This window comes from Channa argus, chromosome 10, assembly GCF_033026475.1.
Source record: "Channa argus isolate prfri chromosome 10, Channa argus male v1.0, whole genome shotgun sequence".
Classification (NCBI taxonomy): domain Eukaryota; kingdom Metazoa; phylum Chordata; class Actinopteri; order Anabantiformes; family Channidae; genus Channa; species Channa argus.
In genome coordinates this window covers 1,658,733-1,685,448 of record NC_090206.1, presented here as the reverse complement: position 1 = coordinate 1,685,448, position 26,716 = coordinate 1,658,733, and the positions used below count along the sequence as shown (strand labels likewise).

The 26,716-nt window shown below is 41.2% G+C and overlaps 1 protein-coding gene across 1 annotated transcript; it reads right to left on the bottom strand.

Annotated features, from left to right (window-relative positions):
* Nucleotides 1-19,883: 19,883 nt before the first annotated feature.
* On the bottom strand, nt 19,884-23,236 carry LOC137134608 (chondroitin proteoglycan 1-like). The gene is made up of 4 exons (XM_067519550.1): nt 23,142-23,236; nt 22,771-22,802; nt 21,757-21,783; nt 19,884-21,607 (listed from the first exon to the last, which is right to left on the bottom strand). The coding sequence occupies exons 2-4, from the start codon at nt 22,793-22,795 to the stop codon at nt 20,427-20,429; spliced, it is 1,233 nt and encodes a 410-aa protein (XP_067375651.1). The 5' UTR covers nt 22,796-22,802; nt 23,142-23,236; the 3' UTR covers nt 19,884-20,426.
* Nucleotides 23,237-26,716: the final 3,480 nt, after the last annotated feature.

Sequence of the window (26,716 nt, the reverse complement as noted above, 5' to 3'; positions counted from 1 at the left end):
GTTCTCCTTTGTTAGATTTTGCATTAGTTTATCTTCCCCTGTTCCCTGTATTAGTTATCCCTGTTAATTTCCCACTGCCTCGAGTTTAGTTTGTTTATGTTTTATTCTCATCTGTCTATTTCAGTTTAGTTCATTAGTCCCTGTTAAGTTACCTTCTACCTGTGTATTACAATTAGTTATGGTCTAGCCTGGTCCCTGAATGTACCCTACCTTGAGTCAGTCTTGTATGTTGTGTAGCTGTCATAGTCTGTTGTTTACCCTGTATGTGTTTAGTTTGTTGTTTTGTTACCTTTAGTTCAGTAAGTGCTTTACCCTCCTCCTGTGGTGTGATTTTTATTTGCAATGCATGTCAGTGATATTTGTGGTTTTCATGCATATCTACTGTAATTGTCATTAAGTTCTAGAGAAGGGCAGGTGCTTCCTTACTGTCTCATTTCTTTCTCACCGACTTTCACCTTTAATTGTGCTGTAGGTTCAGCATGTGTGTAGTTTACCAGGAAAAACCAGATGAAAGGTGCAGCAAAGGATGACATGAGGAAAAACCTGAGTGTTAATTAAGGTCTTCAAGCTCACTGGGTGTTAATTAGGACATACCTATTGCAGGGGGAAAAATTAGAGCAGTTCACACTTCCTCATTCCACACTTGGTCATAAATTGATGATTAAGTGTCTATGAAAAGTATTAACCCCCTTTGGAGGTTTCCTTCTTATTTTTGCTATTTAAAGATAATCAGTCATTCAGGTCACGGTTATACCAGAAAATGTTTCTGTGGCAACTGGATGTGCTTTTAATTTGAAAAACATTTCACCTTCCATCTAGAAGGCTATGTTAGTTCTGATCAACTGACTAAAGAGGCCAGGCTCTTTACTACAGCATCTATGTGGAGGCTGAAATCTTCCAAAGGTCTTTGCCTTTGGAAGATTTTATCTATTTTTAAAAACATGGAATTTAAATTTAAATTTAAAAAACTAATCAAATTAAAAACATAACTAAAAATAAAAGCAGTTGCAGAAAGATTCACCCGATTTAAATCCTAGCTGTTGCAAAAGAATTGTTTTCCCAAGTCACACCGGAAACTCGTTTGGGGCGATTTTGGTGCACAAAGGTAGAGCGGTTATCCACCAATCTCACTGTTGTTGGTTCAATCCCCCCGGCTACATGTCGAAGTGTCCTTGAGCAAGACACTGAACCCCAACTTAGTTGCTCCCAGTGAGTGTTGGCCAGGTGCATAGCAGATCCCCCACTAGTCTGTGTGTGATTGTGAGTGCGAATGGTTGAATAAGAAGCAGTGTAAAGCTCTGAGTGCCAATAGGTAGAAAAGCGCAATATAAGTGAAGTTCATTTACCATTTACACACAGAAAGTGTAGTGAATGTGTTTAACGGATTGTAGTGTAAATACATCTTTATCTGAAAGGACCAGTCACAGGTGAATTAGTATCCTGGCCAAACTATGAAAAGGTATTGAAAAGCAAAAGTCAGGGGACGAATACTCGGAAATCTAATAGTCATTAAATATCTTTTGGATTAGAGGTAAATTAATCCAAAAAATAGAATATGGCATCTATATAAATCTGCGTGAAGCAGCTGTCTTCAAAAACTGAGTAAACATGCAAAAAGGAAACTAGTGCGGGAGGCCAACGAGATGTCTGCGAGGTACAAACTAAGAGGCAAACTTATTATATGCACACTGAGGAAGGGCTACCACCCCAAATACAGACATTTGGGGTCAACTGGGTCTTTGAGACTTTGACTGAATTATTATGACTCTGCCTCTGCAGTAAACTAAGACTAATCGCATTCTTCACCTGGTGCATACAAACAGTATTGTAATAGGCTTCTACATCATTTGCAGTACCAGCAGAGACCTGTCAGGGATTTGTCATGGCCCAGTCACAGATAGTGTGGATTTTGTGGATGTTTACTGTAATTTTATTCTATAGTTTTTTGGAAGGGCTAGTTCTGGCTGCAATCTCGTTCATTTCTTTCTCACTCACTGTCATTAAACTAAGGAAAAAAGTCCTTAAAGTATTCATGTAAATTCCTTATTCCTCACTAGGTCATACATTGCTGACTTCCTATAGAAACTAAAGTTATTGTTTATTTAATTTGAATTTCAAGCAGCAAACTGATGGGAGGAGGAAAAGCAGGTGTTCCAGGGACAGTTGCAGGGGTCCAGTCAAAAGAAGGTAGGTGAAACGTACACTTACATAAATTGCAACGAAGACAAGCTTACACACACATACAGTGATCGCTCGCTAACTGCAATAAAGACATGCTTGCGCATACATACACTTATAATGAAAACTGCTTGACAAAGCTCACACATGCTGAAATAGATATAGAATTTGTCAAACACATTTGTTTGTGTTCAATAACTGGAAGCTTATTATAAATCTCTTGTGGAAACATACGTATAGTATGCTGAAGGAAAGGGTAAATTTCCTGAATGTACTTTGAAAGTAAATGGTCAAGAGGTGACATTTGTGGTCGATTATGTGGTAAGTATGTGTATAGTGTAGGTGTTTCTAGAAAACCACAAAATATTTTTACTCAGCCATTGTCTTGTGCCAATTCTCAAGATCGATCTTTTAAATTCAATTCAATTCAACTTTATTTATATAGCGCCAATTCACAACAAAGTAATCTCAGGGCACTTTACAGAATAAAGTCAAGATTATAAAGATATATAAAGAGAACCCAACAATTCCCCCTGGAGCAAAGCCATAGGCAACAGTGGAGAGGAAAAACTCCCTTTAACGGAAGAAACCTCCAGCAGAACCAGGCTCAGGGTGGACGGCCATCTGCCTCGACCGGTTGGGGTGAGTGGAAAGAGGAGAGAGAAAAGAACAGAGCAACAACAAAACATCGGGCAGATTGGTAGGACCAGTAGCTGCACGCTGGTAGACACACAGCTTCAAAGCCGGGGGACACCTGCAGAAAGGGACAGAGAGAAGGGGACAGAGGAGGACAAAAACAACTACGGGAGAGAACACACAGACTTAATGACATACAGTGGTGACAATTGTGGGGTGAGAGGAGAGGGTCAAGAGGAGGAAAGGAGCTAAGTGCATTGGGGGGTGGGTCCCCCAGCAGTCTAAGCCTATGGCAGCATAACTATAACTAACTATATGCTTTATTAAAGAGGAAGGTTTTAAGCCTAGACTTAAAAGTAGAGAGGGTGTCTGCTTTCCGAATGTGAACTGGGAGCTGGTTCCACAAGAGAGGAGCTTGATAGCTAAAGGCTCTACCTCCCATTCTACTTTCGGAAATTCTGGGAACCACAAGTAGGCCTGCATTCTGAGAGCGAAGTGGTCTACTGGGATGATATGGTGCTATGAGGTCTTCTATATATGATGGAGCCTGACCATTCAGAGCTTTATATGTAAGAAGCAGGGTTTTAAATTCTATTCTAAATTTAATGGGAAGCCAATGGAGAGAAGCTAGTGAAGGTGAAATATGATCTCTCTTGCTAGTTCCAGTCAGCACTCTTGCTGCAGCATTTTGGATTAATTGCAGGCTCTTTAGGGAGTTACTGGGGCATCCTGAAAGTAGGGAATTACAGTAGTCCAACCTAGAGGTAACAAATGCATGGACCAGTTTTTCAGCATCACTTTGAGACAGTATGCTCCTAATTTTGGCAATGTTCCATAGGTGGAAGAAGGCTGTTCTAGAGATTTGTTTTATATGTGAGTTAAAGGACAGATCCTGATCAAAAATAACTCCAAGGTTCCTTGCAGTAGTACTGGAGGCCAGACTTATGCCATCTAGTGTAACAATATGGTTGGACATCATATCTCTGAGATTTTTGGGCCCAAATACTATGACTTCAGTTTTGTCTGAGTTTAAAAGTAAAAAATTGTGGGACATCCAGGCCTTTGTCTTGTAGGCTTGAAGCTTTATTAACTGATTATTTTCATCTGGTTCCATAGATAAATAAAGCTGGGTATCATCAGCATAACAGTTGAAATTTATGGAGTGCTTTCTAATAATGTTGCCTAAAGGAGACATATATAAAGTAAAAAGTATTGGTCCTAACACAGAGCCTTGTGGAACTCCATAGCTAACCTTTGTGTGCATGGAGGATTCATCATTAACATGAACAAATTGAAATCTATCAGACAGATAAGATTTAAACCAACCTAGTGCAGTTCCTTTAATCCCAATTTCATGTTCCAGTCTCTGTAATAAAATGTTATGATCAATGGTATCAAATGCAGCACTAAGATCTAACAGAACAAGTATAGAAATGAATCCATTATCTGAGGCCATGAGAAGATCGTTGGTGACTTTTACCAGTGCTGTTTCTGTACTATGATGAACTCTAAATCCTGACTGAAAGTCTTCATACAAATTATTCCTATGAAGGTGATCACATAATTGTTTTGCGACTACTTTTTCAATTATTTTAGAAATAAAAGTGAGATTAGATATTGGTCTGTAATTGGCTAAAACACCTGGGTCAAGACAGGGTATTTCACGTAATGGTTTAATTACAGCTACCTTATAGGCCTGTGGTACATAGCCTGTTTCTAAAGATAGATTGATGATGTCTAATATGAATGTATCTATTAAGGGTAAAGCTTCCTTGAGCAGCTTAGCTGGAATAGGGTCTAGCAGACCTAAATGCATTTATTTTGCCCAAGGACTAGTCTGCTAGTCCTGGTTTTGAGGCACCTGAAGCGCCTGCCGGAGGGAAAGAGAGTGAACAGTCTACGGGCGGGATGAGAGGAGTCTTTATAGATGCTGCGAGCTCGACGCAGGCAGCGTTTCCTCTGAACGTCCTCCATGGCTGGAAGGGTAGTCCCTCTGATGGGCTGGGTGGTTTTCACCACCCGCTGCAGTGCCTTGCCCTCTGCAACAGAACAGCTCCCATACCAGACTGTGACACAGTTGGTCAGGATGCTTTCTATTGCACATCGATAGAAGTTCACCAGAATATCTGAGGTCCTCAAGAATAAAAGTCACTGGTGGGCCTTCCTGACTAGACTGGAGGTGTTACAGTCCTGGAAAGGTCCTCAGATATGTGGATCCCTAGGAACGATTCCATTAATGTGGATGGTGTCATGTGTATTTCTTGACTCTTTCCTGAAGTCCACAATAAGGTCCTTTGTCTTGGAGGTGTTAACGATCAGGTTATTGTCATTGCACCATGTGGCCAGGTGCTGAATCTCCTCCCTGTAGGCAGGTTCATCATTGTTGCTGATGAGACCAATCACCGTAGTGTCATCTGTGAACTTGATGATGGTGATAGAACCTCTCACAGGCTTGCAGTCAGAGGTGAAGAGGGAGTAGAGGAAGGGGCTCAGTACACACCCCTGTGGTACACCGGTTTTGATTGTGGTGGTGTTGGAGCAGATGGAGCCGGATCGGATTTGCTGTGGTCTGATGGTCAGGAAGTCCATAATCCAATTGCAGAGGGAGGTGTTAATGCCCAGGTCAACAAGTTTAGCTACTGGCTTGGATGGGATGACCGTGTTGAAAGCTGACCTGAAATCAACAAACAACATACGTGCGTAAGTGTTCTTATTGTCCAGATGTGTTGGCACACACTGCAGTGCCATGGAAACGGCATCCTCTGTGCTCCTATTGTTGCGGTAGGCAAACTGGTGAGAGTCCAGTGTGGATGGCAGAGAGTCCTTCAGGTGTGCTAGGACCAGCCGCTCAAAGCGCTTCATGACAATAGGTGTCAGATCTGCAGGGCGGTAGTCGTTCAGACAGTTTGGGGTGGAATGTTTTGTCACAGGCACGATGGAGGTGCTTCTAAAGCATGTCGGCACAGCTGCTTGGGCAAGAGACAGGTTGAAAATGGTTGTGAAAACCCCAGCGAGCAGCTCAGCACATGCCTCGAGTACACGACCCGGGATGTTGTCTGGTCCAGCAGCTTTGTGCGCATTGATCCGGCCCAGTTTGCTGCAGACGTCTGTGAGGGTGATTGGTGGGTGGTCAGATGAGGGTTTGAGCTTGATAGCAGTTACTGTGATGTCTCTCTCAAAGTGTGCATAAAAGTCATTAAGCTTGTTTAAGGAGAGGACATCAGTGGCTGCAGGGCTTAGGTGGGTGGTTTCTAGTCACTGATGACCTGCCACATGCGTCAAGGGTCGGAGTTGGAAAAGTGTTCCTCTATCTTTAGCGTGTAGCAGTGCTTGGTCTTTTTGATGCCCCTCCTCAGTTTAGCTCTGGATGTGCTGTAGGCCTGTGCATCCCCTGATCTGAAGGCAGTGTTGCGTGCCTTCAACAGGAGGCGCAAGTCCTTGTTTATCCATGGCTTCTGATTAGGGTATGTGGTGATCTGCTTCCGAGTAGTGAGATTGTCTATATCTGGATTAGAATTGGCTTTTTAGGTGAATTTTTGGGAAGTCTGGCTGTTTTCATCAGCTGAAGTTTGAGACATTGCATTTATCAGCAGGATCAGCTCTGCTGCTGTACATTGTCGGAGGAAGCCTGCATGTTAGATGAGGTCCACCTACCCAAGATTTAGCAGAAAAGGACAAAATCAGTTTCAAATTCAAAAATGTGTCTTCATCAACTTATGATAAAATAATTAGAGCACCATAAGCGATTTCACATTGGTGTCTACCTATGTTTGGGTTAAGGTTGTTAACCTGAGAAACGGCTGTATGACATCTGTTTTGTTACAGGACCATGATGACAGTTAACAACCTATCACTTACTTTTCAGCTAAACTGGACCCTGTAGATGCTGGATTACCTCTATACCTATAAAATGTGATAGTTGCAGAGAAAGATGTCATGGCATCTAGAGAAAGTGTTGGTTAAGCTGATGTAACCTCTTCTTTATGTAGTCTCTCATGTTCCAGGAGCAAAAATTCTCATGCCCTTCTACAGTGAGATGGCTACGATGCAGTGTTACTTGACATGCCTAATGTAACTGTTAATGGATGTAATGTTTTTAATGTTTTAGTTATACTGTTACTTTTCACTGAAGGTTTCACATTCTCTAATCCCACCACTGGAGAGAATCAAGAAGATGTTGTAGTTGTTATAAAATGTGATGTTTGAGGTTTTGTGTTTTTCCATCTTATTGTTTAGCTCAAGGTGCTGATTTTTAGCTCATGGAAGAACAAAGTAAGCTGAAGATGGAAACAGTAAAGATTTCAAGGAATCTGATAATGTTCATATTCTTTAACATAATAATGTTGTTGCATAGCTTGATAAAAATGTTTATCTAACAACACTGACTTAGTTTCACCAGCAAACCTGAAAGTGGATGCTGTAGCTAAGAAAGCTGCACAACAGGAAGTGACAAACACACACATACACACACACACGTTGAACAGACACAGGAGTTTGATCATCGCTTACTGCTATGCAATGGTTTTCTACTGCAGGAGATGGGAACTTTGGAAAAGAGGTAACAAATTCCAAAACGAAGTTTGAATGTCAGTCTTCATAAAAACATGTGAAGTTGACACACAGGATGAACAATTGAATACATCAACAATGGTTTACCAAAGACTGTATATTATATGCATAGAAATATTCTCAATCCTGAGATGTTGTCTTCTGTCATGACTGACATGTAGTCATGTACAGACTTTGTACTTTGAAATTTGTACGTTGAAGAAACAGTTCTCCCTTGTACTGAAGTTAATTCAGTTGTTTTAAGTAATATGACAATAACACCAAAAATTCAGTTTGGGAAATATCCCAATTTTGGGAATAGGACATATAGCAAATTTCTGACATCCACTACCGTGGAAATGACATCTTGCGGTATTGCCAGAGGTTGTGTTCTGCTTTGTTTCAAGTACTTTAGCAGGTGAAAGACATTCTTCCTATGATCTGAAAGCTGATGTCTATGAGGTGGAATGGACTCTTCCAAATGATGCTCACAATCCACACAGCAGTGAAAAACATTTATACACGCCACCCACGGTAAGATGGTACCAGAGTCTGTGGATGACCTCTCCCCACGATGCTCACTGGAGGGCAGGAGCCTCGGCGGAGTCAGGGAGCCAGTTGGAGGATAACATTCACTAATTCACTCACACTTAATGTTCAACCAGTGACAAGGAGGGTGTGTGATTTGGTGTGGCTGCACTCTGAGTCCTCAAGCTGTGAAGAAGGAGACAACTAGGTGAGAGTGAAGCAACAGTGAGAACAACATCTTGGAGAAAAGACTGAACAGATTCATAAATACTGCTGATGTACACCATAATCCTGTGGACGGCCCTGCAGTTAAGTGTGCCGCAGTACACTGGTCAGTGAGATGTGCCCGTGATGCAGGAGCTTGGGAAGCGGCAAAAATCAACGACATTTTCTGAACTGTTCCATCAATTGGCAACTACTGATGACTGCAGCTGTATTTCTTATGATTAAACTGTAATCAAAAGGGGGGAATTGTGATGGGAAATCACGTGTATATATACATTTAATGCTTATGGTTAGTTTAGTTGTACTCATGGTATGTGCTCATTATGCTTATGCAGGATGTTGTATGAGGATGTGCAAGATGTTTTATGGGGATGTTGTGACACTTGGTTTGATATGTGTTTTTGACCTGAGGAGGCCCTGTAGAGGTGAAAAAGGTCAGCTATATGTTTGACTGCCCACATGGAGTCATCTCCAGGTTGCACCAAGTTCCTATGTGCTTAACAAAGTTACCATGAAATGAGAAGGCTGGAGGTAGCAGCCGGGGGGGTGGTTAGAGATGTTAAGACTTTAGAACTGCACTGGACGGAGACTTGAGACTCTGTTGGTGCACTTCTCTCTTAAACCCTTAAAGACATCCTGGATGTGGAAGCTTCTTTAGTGATTACACTCGAAGTGTCTGTTGCCAGTAATTGTTTAATTTTGCCATGACAGTATGCATTAGTACTGATTAAAGACAAGCTTAGAATATATGCAGAAAATACAAAAAAAGTTGCATCATCATATAAGTAAAACCGAGTGATTACGGAATGTCTTTCTCTGCAGTTACAGCCTCAAGTCTTTTTGAGTATGATGCTACAAGCTTGATGCACCTATTTTTGGGCAGTCTCTCCCATTCTTTTTTGCAGTACCTCTCAAGCTCCATCAGATTGTCTGGGGAGCGTCTGTGAACAGCCATTTTTTTATTTTTCCAGAGATGTTCAATCGGGTTCAAGTCTGGACTCTGGCTGGACCACGCAAGGACATTCATAGAGCTGTAGCCACTTCTTTGTTATCTTGGCTTTGTGCTTACAGTTGTTGTCCTGTTAAAAGATAAACTGTTGACCCAGTCTGAGGTCTTTACTGTAGGGATGGTATTGCCCAGGTGGCGAGCGGTGCCTGGCTTCCTCCAGAAATGACACTTCACATTCCAATTGTTCAATCTTTGTTTCATTAGACCAGCACATTTTCTTTCTCATGATCTGAGAGTCCTTCAGGCAGGCTGTCATGTGTCTTTTACTAAGGAGGGGTTTCCATTTGCTACGAAGTCAAGATAATGAGAGGGTTTCTCAATATTATGAGGAACAAACACCAGGAACACAGGAAAGAAAAGGAGCTACAGCTGACACAGAGACAGGTTCATGAAGAGGTAGGATGGCAGACGACTCAGAAACTGGTTCGGGAACAGGGACAGAGTGCTTGTTAGCGATGGGCTTTGGTGCTGGGCCAGAAACTGGAAGTAGTGTGGATGATGGTGTTACCTCAAGAGTCTTTAGCCAGGGAACTGAGGCAGGAACTGACAAAGGTGTAACCGAGATGGGTGATTTGGTTTGAGGTTTGACTGTTTTTCCACCTCTGAGGCGTTTGAAAAATTGATTTGTTGAGTGAAGGAGACCAGTATACAAGCTGTTGGTGGATGTGTGATCTCTGCTGCAGCTCCAGGTACGCCCATACACACAAACACATGAAGGGGAACAAAGAGGAAAAGGAGGAAGACAGAGGTGGAGAAGAAGGTGCTGTGACAACTGATCTAGTTCCAACATGTTTTCTACAGATTTTTCACTTTGATGATTTACTGGGAGTTATTCAAATATTTCTTTCTGTAGCACTTTCTTCTTTTTTAATGTGGCACTGGCTGGAATAATGACACCAGTTCTCCTCTTCTTGTACAAACAACTAGACAGTTTCAATGAGAATGTATATCATAATATATATGTTGGCAAATTAAATAAACAACAAGAACAAAACAGGTTCAATGGTATGAGCACAGATCCATCAGGGATCGGTTAAGGCCAGCCAACAGTTTTTGATGGCTGCATGGATATGTCATCACTGTGGGGCAGTCTTAACGAAAGAACAAATAATGTTGGAATGTTAGCATGTGCTTTTGCAGATCTACATGATTAACAGGGATTATGTATGTAGATAGTACAATGCATGTCAGTGATACTTATGGTTTTCATGCATATCTAGTGTAATTGTCATTAAGTTCTACAGAAGGGCAGGTGCTTCCTTACTGTCTCATTTCTTTCTCACTCACCGACTTTCACCTTTAATTGTGCTGTAGGTTCAGCACGTGTGTAGTTTACCAGGAAAAAACAGATGAAAGGTGCTGCAAAGGATGACATGAGGAAAAACCTGAGTGTTAATTAAGGTCTTCAAGCTCACTGGGTGTGAATTAGGACATATCTTTTGCAGGGGGAAAAATTAGAGCAGTTCACACTTCCTCATTCCTCACTTGGTCATACATTGATGATCAAGTGTCTATGAAAAGTATTAACCCCCTTTGGAGGTTTCCTTCTCATTTTTACTACAATTTAAAGATAATAAGTCATTCAGGTCACGGTTATCCCAGAAAATGTTTTTCTGTGGCAACTGGATGTGCTTTGAATTTGAAAAACATTTCACCTTCCATCTAGAAGGCTATGTTAGTTCTGATCAACTGACTAAAGAGGACAGCCTCTTTACTACAGCATCTATGTGGAGGCTGAAATCTTCCAAAGGTCTTTGCCTTTAGAAGATTTTATCTTTTTTTAAAAACATGGAATTATGGTAAATTTAAAAAACTAATCAAATTAAAAACATAACTAAATATAAGCAGTTGCAGAAAGATTCACCCGATTTAAATCCTAGCTGTTGCAAAAGAATTGTTTTCCCAAGTCACACAGGAAACTCGTTTGTGGCGATTGTGGCGCACGAAGGTAGAGCGGTTATCCACCAATCTCACAGTTGTTGGTTCAATCCCCGGCTCCTCCGGTCACATGTCGAAGTGTCCTTGAGCAAGACACTGAACCCCAACTTAGTTGCTCCCAGTGAGTGTTGGCCAGGTGCATAGCAGATCCCCCACTAGTCTGTGTGTGATTGTGAGTGCGAATGGTTGAATAAGAAGCAATGTAAAAAACTTTGAGTGCCAATAGGTAGAAAAGCGCAATATAAGTGCAGAACATTTACCATTTACACACAGAAAGTGTAGTGAATGTGTTTAACGGATTGTATTGTAAATACATCTTTATCTGAAAGGACCAGTCACAGGTGAATTAGTATCCTGGCCAAACTATCAAAAGCTATTGAAAAGCAAAAGTCAGGGGACGAATACTCGGACATGTACAAGTCATTAAATATCTTTTGGAGTAGAGATAAATTAATCCAAAAATAGAATATGGCATCTATATAAATCTGCTTGAAGCAGCTGTCTTCAAAAACTGAGTGAACATGCAAAAAGGAAACTAGTGCGGGAGCCCAACGAGATGTCTGCGAGGTACAAACTAAAAGGCAAACTTATTATATGCACACTGAGGAAGGGCTACCAACTGGGTCTTTGAGACTTTGACTGAATGATTATGACTCTGCCTCTGCAGTAAACTAAGACTAATCGCATGCTTCACCTGGTGCATACATACAGTAATGTAATAGGCGTCTACATCATTTGCAGTACCAGCAGAGACCCATCAGTGATTTGTTATGGCCCAGTCACAGATAGTGTGGATTTTGTGGATGTTTACTGTAATTTTATTCTATAGTTTTTTGGAAGGGCTAGTTCTGGCTGCAATCTCGTTCATTTCTTTCTCACTCACTGTCATTGAACTAAACGTGTGTCAAATGTTCAGCACAGGTGTAAATTACCAGATGCTAAGAGGAAAAAAGTCCTTAAAGTATTCATGTAAATTCCTTATTCCTCACTAGGTCAGACATTGCTGACTTCCTATAGAAACTAAAGTTATTGTTTATTTAATTTGAATTTCAAGCAGCAAACTGATGGGAGGAGGAAAAGCAGGTGTTCCAGGGACAGTTGCAGGGGTCCAGTCAAAAGAAGGTAGGTGAAACGTACACTTACATAAATTGCAACGAAGACAAGCTTACACACACATACAGTGATCGCTCGCTAACTGCAATAAAGACATGCTTGCGCATACATACACTTATAATGAAAACTGCTTGACTAAGCTCACACATGCTGAAATAGATATAGAATTTGTCAAACACATTTGTTTGTGTTCAATAACTGGAAGCTTAATATAAATCACCTGTGGAAACATACGTATAGTATGCTGAAGGAAAGGGTAAATTTCCTGAATATACTTTGAAAGTAAATGGTCAAGAGGTGACATTTGTGGTCGACTATGTGGTAAGTATGTGTATAGTGTAGGTGTTTCTAGAAAACCACAAAATATTTTTACTCAGCCATTGTCTTGTGCTAATTCTTAAGATCAATCTTTTAAATGCATTTATTTTGTCAAAATTGTGCCCAGTCAATTTATTAGGACATGATTTCATAATTAAACTTGGTATTTGTTTGATGTCGACATCAGAAGGAATAAAAGTGTGAAGTAATTTAAATTTACAAACACACCATGGTGAAATACAGGAAGCTGCAGCAGTCTGTCTTGTCTGTAGAGTTAGTGTCAGGTGGACGTTCTCTGGTTTCCCCAATATGTACAGATTTCATGTCAGAAAGTGATTTACATTGTACAGTGCATGTTTCACATGGCCCTGATGTTCCATGTGAGCTAAGATAGGATTTAGTGAACTTTGTATTTGTCTGATCACAGATGTGCACTGTCTGTCTCTCTGAATGAGGAACAAAACTGTTTCTATTATGTATCAAATGCTGCTCCTCATGTTTTTAATTAGCAAAATCAGAATAAGACAAGTGGGAAAAGTTAAGATATTATATCAAATAATGTTCTTCTTTGCATGATTGGAAGTATTTTGTGGTTAAGTCAATTGGGATATTTTCAGTGTCTGCCTGTGCTTACAGACAGTCTTTCATTTCTGTACTGCATTCTGCACGCACACTGTCTCTTGAGTTTAGAAGTGTGCCTGAATCCTTGTGGGGCACAACACATAGTGATAGAGGTGCAAGCAGAAAGAAGATGTTTAGGATTGGATGAGCCAGTGACTTTTTTGCTTTCATGCTGATTAAGGGAAAAAAAACAATTGGGAAACTTTCTGCATCTTATATAGTGTTTTTCTACTTATTGGCACTCAAAGTGCTTTACACTGGTTCTTATTCACACACTCATACACTGATGAGGGAGCTGCTATGCAGCTGGCCAACACTCACTGGGACCAACTAAGTTGGGGTTCAGTGTCTTGCTCAAGGACACTTCGACATGTGACCAGAGGAGCCGGGGATTGAACCAACAACCGTGAGATTGGTGGAAAACCGCTCTACCTTCCTGCGCCACAGTCGCCTCGACAAACAACACCAAACAACATTTGAAAAAACATTTGCCTCCTGTGTGTTTTCATAGACTGTATGATAAATATTTTGAAGCAAAAGGAGTTCAGATATTGTAAAGTAATTGTTGATAAGTGCAAATTATAATAGTCATTCAACAGTGTTAGTCTGAATGTCAACCATGTTTATATCATCAAAAGATTATTTAAATTAAAAATTACTCACAAAACAAAAAGAACTGATGGAATAACACCAGTTTTTGAATTGCTAAGACAAGCAGACGTAATTGTGTCTTTAAATTTAAGTGAAAATTTAAGTGATATTTACCAACCCACAGAATTTGTACAGAATTGGCAAGCAATAAATATATCGATCCATCTAAGAGCTCTGGTCAAATATACGACCAAATTCCACTACTTTCTTGGTTGCTGATTTGGAGAATGTATTTCTCTCATTCCTTATTTACGCGAATAGAGATTATTTGTTCGATAATGATAATAATAACATAATGATGAATTAGATTAGATTATATTTAACTTGTAATTACACATGTACAACTACAATGCAACGAAATGCAGTTTAGATCTAACCAGGAGTGCAATAGCAGCAAAAGCAGGATATCCAGTTATTGCATACATAAATAAGTTAGTACTGTACAGTATTTTGTAGATGGATATGTATGAAAATGGATATATACAATGATATACAAGGCTGTGGTGAGCTATAAACAGAAGTAAGAATATAACGATAAATAAGGCTATGGCGGGCAGTAGTGCAATTGATATAGTGCAAATACATTATGAACAGAGGCTTTAAAGTGATAGTAGTGCAGTGTAAGTTATTGCATGTTTTGTAAGGTGCAGTAGTGACTGTAAATGAACAGTTTGCAGTGCAAATGAGCAGTTTGGTGGTTCAGTAACATAAAAGTTATGTGTAAACAGTCCACTAGTGCAAATGACATCGGCAAGGGGGGTTATAATTGGGGGGCAGTACATGAGGGGCAGAGGGATCAGTTGGGTGCAGAGTTCAGTAAAGAGACAGCTCTGGGGAAAAAACTGTTCTTCAGTCTGCTAGTCCTGGTTTTGAGGCACCTGAACACCTGCCGGAGGGCAAGAGAGTGAACAGTCTATGGGCGGGATGAGAGGAGTCCTTAGAGATGCTGCGAGCTCGACGCAGGCAGTGTTTCCTCTGGACGTCCTCCATGGCTGGAAGGGTAGTCCCTGTGATGGGCTGGGTGGTTTTCACCACCCGCTGCAGTGCCTTGCGTTCTGCAACAGAGCAGCTCCCATACCAGACTGTGACACAGTTGGTCAGGATGCTTTCTATTGCACAGCGATAGAAGTTCACCAGAATATCCGAAGACAGCCGATTCTTCTTCAGTGTCCTCAAGAAGAAAAGTCACTGGTGGACCTTCCTGACTAGACTGGAGGTGTTTATAGTCCTGGACAGGTCCTCAGATATATGGATCCCTAGTAAGCGTTCCATTAATGTGGATGGTATCAAGTGTATTTCTTGACTCTTTCCTGAAGTCCACAATGAGCTCCCTTGTCTTGGAGGTGTTAAGGAGCGGGTTATTGTCATTGCACTATGTGGCCAGGTGCTGAATCTCCTCCCTGTAGGCAGGTTCATCATTGTTGCTGATGAGACCAATCACCGGAGTGTCATCTGTGAACTTGATGATGGTGTTAGAACCTTTCACAGGCTTGCAGTCAGTGGTGAAGAGGGAGCAGAGGAAGGGGCTCAGTACACACCTCTGTGGTACACCAGTTTTGATTGTGGTGGTGTTGGAGCAGATGGAGCCGCATCGGACTTGCTGTGGTCTGATGGTCAGGAAGTCCATAATCCAATTGCAGAGGGAGGTGTTGATGCCCAGGTCAACAAGTTTAGCTATTGGTTTGGATGGGATGACCGTGTTGAAAGCTGAGCTGAAATCAACAAACAGCATACGTGCGTAAGTGTTCTTATTGTCCAGATGTGTTGGCACAGAGTGCAGTGCCATGGAAACGGCATCCTCTGTGCTCCTATTGTTGCGGTAGGCAAACTGGTGAGAGTCCAGTGTGGATGGCAGAGAGTCTTTCAGGTTTGCCAGGACCAGCCGCTCAAAGCGCTTCATGACAATAGGTGTCAGAGCTGCAGGGCGGTAGTCGTTCAGACACTTTGGGGTGGAATGTTTTGTCACAGGCACGATGGAGGTGCTTCTAAAGCATGTCGGCACAGCTGCTTGGGCTGTGAAAACCCCAGTGAGCTGCTCAGCACATGCCTCGAGTACACGACCCGGGATGTTGTGTGGTCCAGCGGCTTTGTGCGCATTGATCCGGCTCAGTTTGCTGCAGACGTCTGTGGTGGAGAGGGTGATTGGTGGGTGGTCAGATGAGGGTTTGAGCTTGATAGCAGTTACTGTGTTGTTTCTCTCAAACCATGCATAAAAGTCATTAAGCTTGTTTAAGAAGAGGACATCAGTGGCTGCAGGGTTTAAATGGGTGGTTTCTAGTCACTGATGACCTGCCACAGGCATCGATGGTCGGAGTTGGAAAAGTGCTCCTCTATCTTTAGGGTGTAGCAGTGCTTGGCCTTTTTGATGCCCCTCTTCAGGTTAGCTCTGGATGTGCTGTAGGCCTGTGCATCCCCTGATCTGAAGGCAGTGTTGCGTGCCTTCAACAGGAGGTGCACCTCCTTGTTCATCCATGGCTTCTGATTAGGGTATGTGGTGATCTGCTTCTGAGTAGTGAGATTGTCTATATCTGGATTAGAATTGGCTTTTTAGGTGACTTTTTGGGAAGTCTGGCTGTTTTCATCAGCTGAAATTTGAGATATTGCATTTATCAGCAGGATCAGCTCTGCTGCTGTACATTGTCGGAGGAAGCCTGCATGTTAGATGAGGTCCACCTACCCAAGATTTAGCAGAAAAGGACAAGATCAGTTTCAAATTCAAAAATGTGTCTTCATCAACTTATGATAAAATAATTTGAGCACCATAAGCGATTTCACATTGGTGTCTACCTATGTTTGGGTTAAGTTTGTTAACCTGAGAAGCAGCTGTATGACATCTGTTGTGTTACACGACCATGATGACAGTTAACAACCTATCACTTACTTTTCAGCTAAACTGGAGCCTGTAGATGCTGGATTACCTCTATACCTATAAAATGTGATAGTTGCAGAGAAAGATGTCATGGCATCTAGAGAAAGTGTTGGTTAAGCTGATGTAACCTCTTCTTTATGTAGTCTCTCATGTTCCAGGAGCAAAAATTCTCATGCCCTTCTACAGTGAGATGGCTACGATGCAGTGTTACTTGACATGCCTAATGTAACTGTTAATGGATGTAATGTTTTTAATCCAGTTATACTTTTACATTCTCGAATCCCACCACTGGAGAGAATCAAGAAGGTGTTGCAGTTATAAAATGTGATGTTTGAGGTTTTGTGTTATTCCATCTTATTGTTTAGCTCAAGGTGCAGATTTTTAGCTCATGGAAGAACAAAGTAAGCTGAAGATGGAAACAGTAAAGAATTTCAAGGAATCTGATAATGATCATATTCTTTAACATAATAATGTTGTTGCATAGCTTGTCCCGTGGCATCAGAGAGGCTAAGAGACAGTACTCAAGGAGGATAGCCCATCAGGTCAGCAACAGCAGAGACATTCGGAACCTGTGGCAGGGAATACAGACCATTCCAGACTACAGGCCCAGACGTGTGACAGTAACATCTCTGTGTTGAACGAGGTGAACGCCTCCTTTGCTCGCTTCGAAAAGCAAAACTTCCTCCCGGCGACCAGGTGTTGATGCTGACCCCAGACAGCGTGAGGAGATCCTTCAGCAGGATCAATGCACGGAAAGCTCCGAGTGCTGACAACATTCCTGGGCGTGTACTGAGAGACTGTGCAGCAGAACTCACCAAGGTCTTCACAGACATTTTCAACATCTCTCTCGGTCAGGCTGTTGTACCCACATGCTTCAAAGCCACCACTATCATTCCAGTCCAGAAGAAGCCGTCTCCATCCTGCTTCAGTGACTACCATCCAGTTGCACTTACTCTGATTATCATGAAGTGCTTTGAACGGCTAGTCATGCACCACATCAAGTCTCCCCTCCGCCCCTCCCTGGACTTTTCCAGTTTGCATATCGGTCCAACCGCTCGACCGACGATGCTGTTGCAACGGCTGTCCACTCAGCACTCACATATCTAGATAAAAAGGACTCATACGTCAGAATGCTGTTCATAGACTTCAGTTCAGCATTCAACACTATCATCCCTCAACAGCTCATTCACAAACTGGTCCAGCTGGGGCTCAACACTTCGTTGTGCAACTGGCTGTTGGACTTTCTAACTGGAAAACCTCACACAGTGCGGGTTGGCAGTAACACATCCAGCAGCATCACACTGAACACTCCGGCCCCCCAAGGATGTGTGCTGAGCCCCCTTCTCTTCACTCTGCTTACCCATGAATGCACACCATCACACAACTCCAACCTCTTCATTAAGTTTGCGGATGACACAACTGTTGTGGGTTTCATTAGTAACAACGATGAAACAAACTACAGGAGCGAATTGAGACGCCTGGCCGGGTGGTGCAGTGACAACAATCTCTCTCTGAACGTGGAGAAGACGAAAGAGATTGTTGTTGACTTCTGGAGAGCGCTCACCCAGCACACTCTTCTAACCATCAACAGTGCTAATGTGGAGAGGGTGAGCAGCACCAAGTTCCTGGGTGTGCACATCACAGAGGACCTCTCCTGGACCGACAACACTGCAGCACTAGCCAAAAAATCACAGCAGCGTCTCTACTTCCTCCGCAAACGGAGAAGAGCCAGAGCCCCGGCCCCCATCATGTACACCTTCTACAGAGGCACCATCGAGAGCATTCTAACGAGCTGCATCACTGTGTGGTATGGGACCTGCAACGCCTCCTGACGGAAGACTCTACAACGCATAGTGAGAGCAGCTGAGAAGATCATTGGTGTCTCTCTCCCCTCCCTCCAGGACATTTATGGAACCCGTCTCACCTGCAAAGCCCTCTGCATTGCGGATGATCCCACTTACCCGTCACACAGCTTCTTCAGCCTGCTGCCATCAGGGAGGAGACTGCGGAGCTTACAGGCCATCACCAGCAGGTCGAAGGTCAGCTTCATTCATCAGGCTCTCAGGAAGCTGAACTCGCTGCCGAACTTGCCCCCCCTTCCCTCTTCGGCCTCAGTACTGTACTGTACAGGCGCAGAACTATAACCCCCTACTACCTCTTATGTAAACTTAATTCAAAGAACTGCCCTTGAGCCCTCTGCCCTCTGCCACTTTTAACAGTCTGAATAAGCCATTTTTTTTGCACTAATTCTGTTACCTGCACTGATGAACACTTTACTGGTTTGCACTCCATCTGCCATGTGCCTTGTGCTGCTTTTACTTTTACATTAATCTTCTTTGTATTGTACTTTTAGTAGTATACTCACCAATGCCCTTATTGTATAGTTGAATTGTATAGTGTATTTTATATTTTTATATTTATGTGATCTAGATCTTAGGCTCCACTGTTAGAACTACCTGTAAGCACCATGGATCCGAGAGAAATGCAATTTCAGATCCCTGTATGTATGTACATGTGGAAGAACTGACAATAAAGCTTGACTTGACTTGACTTGACTTGATAAAAATGTTTATCTAACAACACTGACTTAGACCTAAAAGTGGATGCTGTAGCTAAGAAAACTGCACACCAGGAAGTGACACACACACACACACACACACACACACACACACACACACACACACACTCACACACGTTGATCAGACGTAAACAGAAATATTCTCAATCCTGAGATATGGTCTTCTGTCATGACTGACAGGCAGAAACAGGTCTCCCTTGGACTGTAGTTTATTAAGTTGTTTTAAGTAATATGACAATAACACTAAAAATTCAATTTGGGAAATATCCCAATTTTGGGAATAGGACATATAGCAAATTTCTGACATCCACTACCGTGGAAATGACATCTTGCAGTATTGCCAGAGGTTGTGTTCTGCTTTGTTTCAAGTACTTTAGCAGGTGAAGGACATTCTTCCTATGATCTGAAAGATGATGTCTAGGAGGTGGAACGGACCCGTCCAAATGATGCACACAAACCACACAGCAGTAAAAAACATTTATACACGCCACCCACGGTAAGAAGGTGCCAGAGTCTGTGGATGACCTCTCCCCACGTTGCTCACTGGACGGCAGGAGCCTCGAGGGAGTCAGGCGGCCAGTTGGAGGATAACATTCACTAATTCACTCACACTTAAGGTTCACCCAGTGACAAGGAGGGTGGAAGCTTCTTTAGTGATTACACTCAAGGTGTCTGTTGCCAGTAATTGTTTAATTTTGCCATGACAGTATGCATTAGTACTGATTAAAGACAAGCTTAGAATATATGTATATATGCAGAAAATACAAAAGCTGCATCATCATATAAGTAAAACCGAGTGATTAGGAAACACCAAGACAATAGGTCCCCCACCAATTGTATGTAATACTTTGCAACAACGCTCTGAGCAGATAAAGCACGCCAAATTAAAATATAGCTGAACATAGAACAAGGATCTATACATCCAAAATAATTCAGATAGATTTAAAACATATACATTTAACAGACTCCAAAAAGCCATCAACTGTGCATACATAGTACAAGTTATTTGTGTTATGTATAAATACAATAGTGAAAGAAAAGTTACAGAAATCTGTTGTCCAAATGAGTAGATGGTGCTATATAAATACATACAACAGCTTTTAACAATATTGTCCTTTTTTAAGCATGGTTGTGCTAGTAGGAATTACCATTGTAATGGATGTAGTAGCAGAATTTGAGGCTATAAAAGTGAAAAGTTGCTAGCTTAAAGATATTTAGTGGTGGTCACACACTTTTTGGGTTGTGGAAGGTGTGGTTGAGGTAATACAAGAATGGGTTGTGGTTGTGGGAGGTGTGGTAGTTGTAGTGGGAGGAATGGTTGTTGTAGTTGTTGTGGTAGTGTGAGGTGTAGTTGAGGTAATGCAAGAATGAGTTGTGGTTGTGGGAGGTGTGGTTGTTGTAGTGGTTGTGGTAGTGCGAGGTGTGGTTGTTGTAGTGGGAGGTGTGGTTGTTGTAGTGGTTGTGGTAGTCCGAGGTGTGGTTGTTGTAGTGGGAGGTGTGGTTGTTGTAGTGGTTGTGGTAGTCCGAGGTGTGGTTGAGGTAATGCAAGAATGGGTTGTGGTTGTGGGAGGTGTGGTTGTTGTAGTGGGAGTAGTGGTTGAGGTAATGCAAGAATGGGTTGTGGTTGTGGGAGGTGTGGTTGTTGTAGTGGGAGTAGTGGTTGAGGTAATGCAAGAATGGGTTGTGGTTGTGGGAGGTGTGGTTGAGGTAATGCAAGAATGGGTTGTTGTAGTGGGAGTTGTGGTTGAGGTGCTTGTTTTGGGTGTGGAATTGCAACTTGTGGGAGCTGGGTTTGTGGGCCAGTCACAGATTTTGAGGCTTTCTCTGAAGATCAAACCTGCTGGGCAGTCTCTGAGGTAGGTCCGTCCATTGGAACAGGTGTAAAAAGTATAATGGTTGTTTGGGTTGGTGTAGTCCCCATCTCTCTTTCCTTTGCAGAACTCATCAATGGGTCCAGGTGTTGTGGTTTTGGTAGTTGTTTTGGGTGTTGTAAAACATGGGGTTGTGGGCCCGTCACAGCGGTCGAGGCATTGTCTGAAGATCAAACCTGCTGGGCAGTCTCTGAGGTAGGTCAGCCCATTGGAACAGGTGTAAAAAGTATACTGGTTGTTTGGGTTGGTGTAGTCCCCATCTCTCTTTCCTTGACAGAACTGGTCAACGGGACCAGCAGGTGTGGTTTTCCTTGTTGTTTTGGGTGTGGAATTGCAACCTACGGGAGCTGGGGCTGTGGGCCAGTCACAGATTTTGAGGCTTTCTCTGAAGATCAAACCTGCTGGGCAGTCTCTGACGTAGGTCAGCCCATTGGAACAGGTAATATAAGAATTGGGGTTGTCTGGGTTGGCGTAATTTCCACTTCCCTTTCCTTTACAGAACTCATTTATGGATCCAGCAGAAGCTGCAAAATAGAAAAGCAGTTTTTATTTGCTGTTATTTGCTTTTGAATGTGATCAGATTCTTGAACCCAATCATTGCTGACTTTACAACACTATTTATTTGCTATTAAGGACATTTACTAGGATTAAATAACACTTGTTAAAAACTTACCCGAGATAGCGATGATCAAACAGAGACCTTCAAATTGACAGACGTGGTCAGTACATTGAAAACAAATTACATGAAAACTGATAATTTAGTTTAACATGTTTTATATTTAACAGCAGCAGAATGTCTTTATAGAAACAGTTTTTTATAATCCACAGACTTCACTGTGATGTGGAGATTTTCCAGAGAAATAGGGACACTTTCTGTCTCCAAACACCGATTAAAGACATTGCACTTTCATTAGTTTTTTTGTAATGTGTTTTAACACATTCAACACACTCTTTGAGTTTCTTTCTACCTAAACATTAGAGAAAATATCTTTGATAATATTATAATTATAACTAACAAGCCAGATCAGATTATTTTACCAATTCAAATAAGAAAAATCATAAAGTGCTGTTTGCTACCATTAAACATATTGTTTCAACCTCAGCTCCACAAGTGTCTGTGTACTCATCAGCTGACTGTAACAAATTTTAATATCTTTGTCTATAAAGTGCAGGACATTACAGACAGTGTTTGTCCTTCCACACACACTTATAATAGAGGTTCTCCTCTCCACACTTTGTCCTGTTTCAGTCATTAAGGTTTTATTAAAAAAGATGAAACTTTCTTCTAGCCTTGTTGACATTGTTAATTAGCAAACAACAGATTTTAAGTTTCTGCATCATAAATATTAAAACAACTTTAAGTTTAATACAATAACATTCTTGGTAACTTAAAATATCTAGCTTAAATATTTATGTAAAATGTACGTAGTCGGAATTTATGTCCATTTAACTTAAACATGTTAGTTTCTCCATTTTCCTTCCTTAAACTTTTTCAAGGTAATCAACATCCACAAGTTATTAAGTAAAGTCAACTTGTCCAGGTTAGCAGTCAACAAAATTCAAGTTATCTTCTTTGTATCGAGGTGGGGACAAAAAAAACATAGTAGAAAGTAGAAATGAGAACACTAAAGATATTTGTAATTACAGCTTTAGTGGTTTTGATAATATACATGTACTTGTGTCTTACCTGGAGTCAGAATTAGCCTGCCCATGTTGTTACTATGTGGAGAAAGAGGAAAAAATGAGAAGTGAAACAAATTTTACATGAAGAGCACTCAAACGTTAATCCAGTTAAATCTATTCACTGACTGTTCTGTGCAAGAAAGTTACTTTAAGCCTGACAAGGATCACAACATGCTTCTATAACATACAATCATCACAACATTCACCAATACAAAAATCAATACCATGACATTACAACACAATTCTAGAAAAATAATGAAATCTTTACAGCCCTAAAATGTCTTAACTTGTGTTATACAGAGTGGGTACAGCAGTATACAGCAAAACACGTATAATGTCGGTGAAAATGATATGCAGATAACATCAGATACTTACACAGATAAAGGTGAATGAAGCAGATACTGTCTCTCTACTGCAACTGATGGATGACTGACAGAATGTCTGGCCTTAATATTGGTGCAGCTGAAAGGGTGTAGCACTGGGTGGGGTTAATTCTGGAATTTCCAAAAGAAAATACACGTGGATGGAAACAAGGAAGTTGTCTCATGCCAGGATATTTTGGCTTTTAAAACAGTTTCCTCTGAGTAATGACAGACCAGGTTCCGTCCACATCTATTTAGGGACATTTTTAATAAATGTAAACACCAGAGAGCGAGAGAAACAGAAGTTGTTTACAAATGATGGATGAGGAGGGATTTTCTACTGAAGAAACCTTTATGAAGCTACAAGCTTGGCAAACCTATTTTTGGGCAGTTTCTCCCATTCTTCTCTGCAGTACCTCTCAAGCTTCATCAGATTGTATGGGGAGCGTCTGTGAACAGCCATTTTGTGATCTCTCCAGAGATGTTCAATCGGGTTCAATATGGCCACTTAACCATACAGGCCTGATTGTTGGAGTGCTGCAGAGATGGTTTTTCTTCTGTAAGGGTCCAGAAATGGTGGAGCTCATTCAAAGTGACCATCGGGTTCTTGGTCACTTCCCTGAATAAGGCCCTTCTCCCTCCATCGCTCTGTTTGGAGGAGTCCTAGTGGTTTCAAACATTTTCCATTTACAGATGATGAAGGCCACTTTGCTCATTGGGACCTAAAATGCAGCAGAAGGTTTTCTGTACCCTTCCCCATATCTGTTCCTCAATACAATACTGTTTTGGAGATCACAACGTGGTTTGTGCTCTGCACTCTTAAATGGTAAATGGTAAATGTTCTGCACTTATATACCGCTTTTCTACCTATTGGCACTAAAAGCACACTGCTACTTATTCACCCATTCACACTCACAATTAAAGACACACTCATACATCGATGGGGGAGCTGCTATGCAGCTGCCAACACTGAGCGACTGTGGCGCAAGAAGGTAGAGCGGTTGTCCACCAATATCACAGTTGTTGGTTCAATCCCCGGCTCCTCCGGTCACATTTCAAAGTGTCCTTGAGCAAGACGCTGAAGCCCAACTTAGTTGCTCCCAGTGAGTGTTGGCCAGATGCATGGCAGCTCCCCCATCGGTGTGAGTGTGAATGGGTGAATAAGAAACAGTGTAAAGCGCTTTGAGTGCCAATAGTTAGAAAAGCTCTATATAAGTGCAGACCATTTACCATTGTTTGCAGAACTTTGAATAAATGTGATCTATTTTGGAATAAGGCTGTAACATAACAAAATGTTGAAAAATTTAAGTGCTGTGAATACTTTTCAGATACACTGTATGTAATCAGGCTCCGAACAGAAAAAAGTCGTACCAGTTAGGATTTACATCAGAAACCTTGTAGCTCTGAGATGGCAGGTTTTTGAAGCCCAACCCAAACTTTTAAAGCAAACCTACTATTAATGTAATTGCTTTCTGACACAGTTTCCCTTTGCTAAAAGTGTGCTGAATGTAGTTTGCCAAGAAAAGGCGGATGAAAAAAGCAGCAAAGGACTACATGAGGAAATGCTCTAGCTGACTGGGTGTTAATTAGGGCATACCCTAATTATGTCACTTCCTTATTCCTCATTAGGTTCTACACTGTTGATACAGTTTCTATAGAAAGTTTTCATCTCCTTTGGATTTTTGTTTTTATTACATTGAATATAACATTTAATCAATGTTGATTAATTTGAATTTTGTGACAAGCTTCTGTTACTGAGAAGGAAAGGAACAACTAATGATCAACCGTTGCCCGGTTTTTACCAGTCATAGCATCTAGTCTCCAAATTTCCTCACAGTAATAAAAAGTAACAAAATTTTTAAAAAGCATATTTCTTTGAGTTTTTAGACCCAAATACAATACCATCAGTTTTGTGTAAATTTAGAACTAGGAAATTATAGGACATCCAGACCTTTTTTGTCTTTTAGGCAGGCTTCAGGTTTGACTAATTTATTTATTCATTTTGGTTTCACAGATATCTATAACTGGGCGTCATCAGCATAGCAATTGTAATTTCTGGTATGTTGCATCGAGGCACAATACATAAAGTAAAAGGCATTGGTCCTAATACAGATTTCTGTGGAACTCCGTAACTAACCTGTGTGAACAATGTTTGTGTTTTTCTAGAATACAGACGGACCTGGCAAAGCCTCAGTGCATGTTCAGAGTAAGTGACTTGCTGGAAAAACATGGGGAGCTCTGTTGGTTATGGACAGGCAGAAACAAACCTTCCAGGTCCACTTCCAAAATCAAGACAAACACTTTAAACTCACAATGACATTTGTAACTAAACTAATATTAAAGAGCATGTAGTGTGTCTTTGAAGCCAGAACATTATGCAGAGGCACTGTTGGGTTAACAACAGGAAAATTTGTTCACAGTGTTTGATTTTATATATTGTTAATGTTAAAAAGCACATTACATAGCACCAACTTTTATATCAAATGAAAAAATAAATTCAATCAGCAAAAACTGAGAGCGAGAAAATCCAACTGTGCAAGTGTCTTGGTGGGTATCTGGCATTATGTTGATGACACTGCTTTAGAAATAATACTTTACTGTTGAAATAATAATATTACCATCATTATGAGACCAACATAAAAATGAAGACACACTTTTTTGCAGTGCTCAAAATGTCCTTTTGATTTACTAAAACCTACCAGGATTCGTACTTGAGGTTAATTCTAAGTTATAACTCGTGTCAGGTTGTCCCAGAAAAATCAAATGTAGACTTTGTTCTGCCTCCCTCAAAGACCAGCTCTCTTCTTCATACTTCAAAGACACATGGACAAGGAAATTAAAGGAAACAGTATTTCCTTTTAACCGTAAGCATTTACAAACACTTGTTGGGAATCAACAGGAAATTCTTATTTATAGTTGTCTCACAAAACCCTCATTTTTAGTTTGAAAGCAGGTTTACTAAAGCCAGATGTTGTAGGTAAAGCATGTATTCTGAGGTATTGCTCAAAAGTATAATTTTGAAGTAGGTGTACTAACATGGGGTATTTCTATTTTATGGAAGTTTGACTAAAATTCAGAACAAAACATAGTACTTTCATTCCGCTACATTTTTATTTCAATTATAACAGAAGAAGGAAAATACAAACACTTAACAGTACAATTTCTCAACATTGTTAGTCACCATTCTAGTAAGTCCTAATCCATTAATGAAGACCTGTACTTCATTAATGTATCTTTACCACTTCTAAACAAATATGCTTCATGTGAGCCCCATATCCCCTGGTATTCAACTTTGATATATAACAATTTTTCACTTAAACAATAAACCTTATAGTTGTAAATGGTTGGTTTTGACGCTGAACCCAATACAGTGCTAAACACAACAACTCAGTTTAAGTTAAGTTTATTTAAAAAACAAGATGATAGCCGGCAAAGCAGGATGCAGATGTAGTATGTCATCAGACTCACTGAATGTTGTTGTCCTGCACTTAGTGAGTGGGGAGACGAGTGAAGTCTGGAACAGAGGCAGGGGTCTTATGGGGAAGAGTGCAGTGGTCCAGGCAGTGGAGGTAGAGCCTTAAATGCAGC

Excerpts from the sequence above, each read along its gene's own strand:
- LOC137134608 (XM_067519550.1), bottom strand. The coding sequence starts at position 22,795 with ATGGGCAGGCTAATTCTGACTCCAG. Across the intron at positions 21,784-22,770 it reads CAGGCTAATTCTGACTCCAG|GTCTCTGTTTGATCATCGCT; the intron begins GTAAGACACAAG and ends GTCAATTTGAAG. Across the intron at positions 21,608-21,756 it reads TTTGATCATCGCTATCTCGG|CTTCTGCTGGATCCATAAAT; the intron begins GTAAGTTTTTAA and ends TCTATTTTGCAG.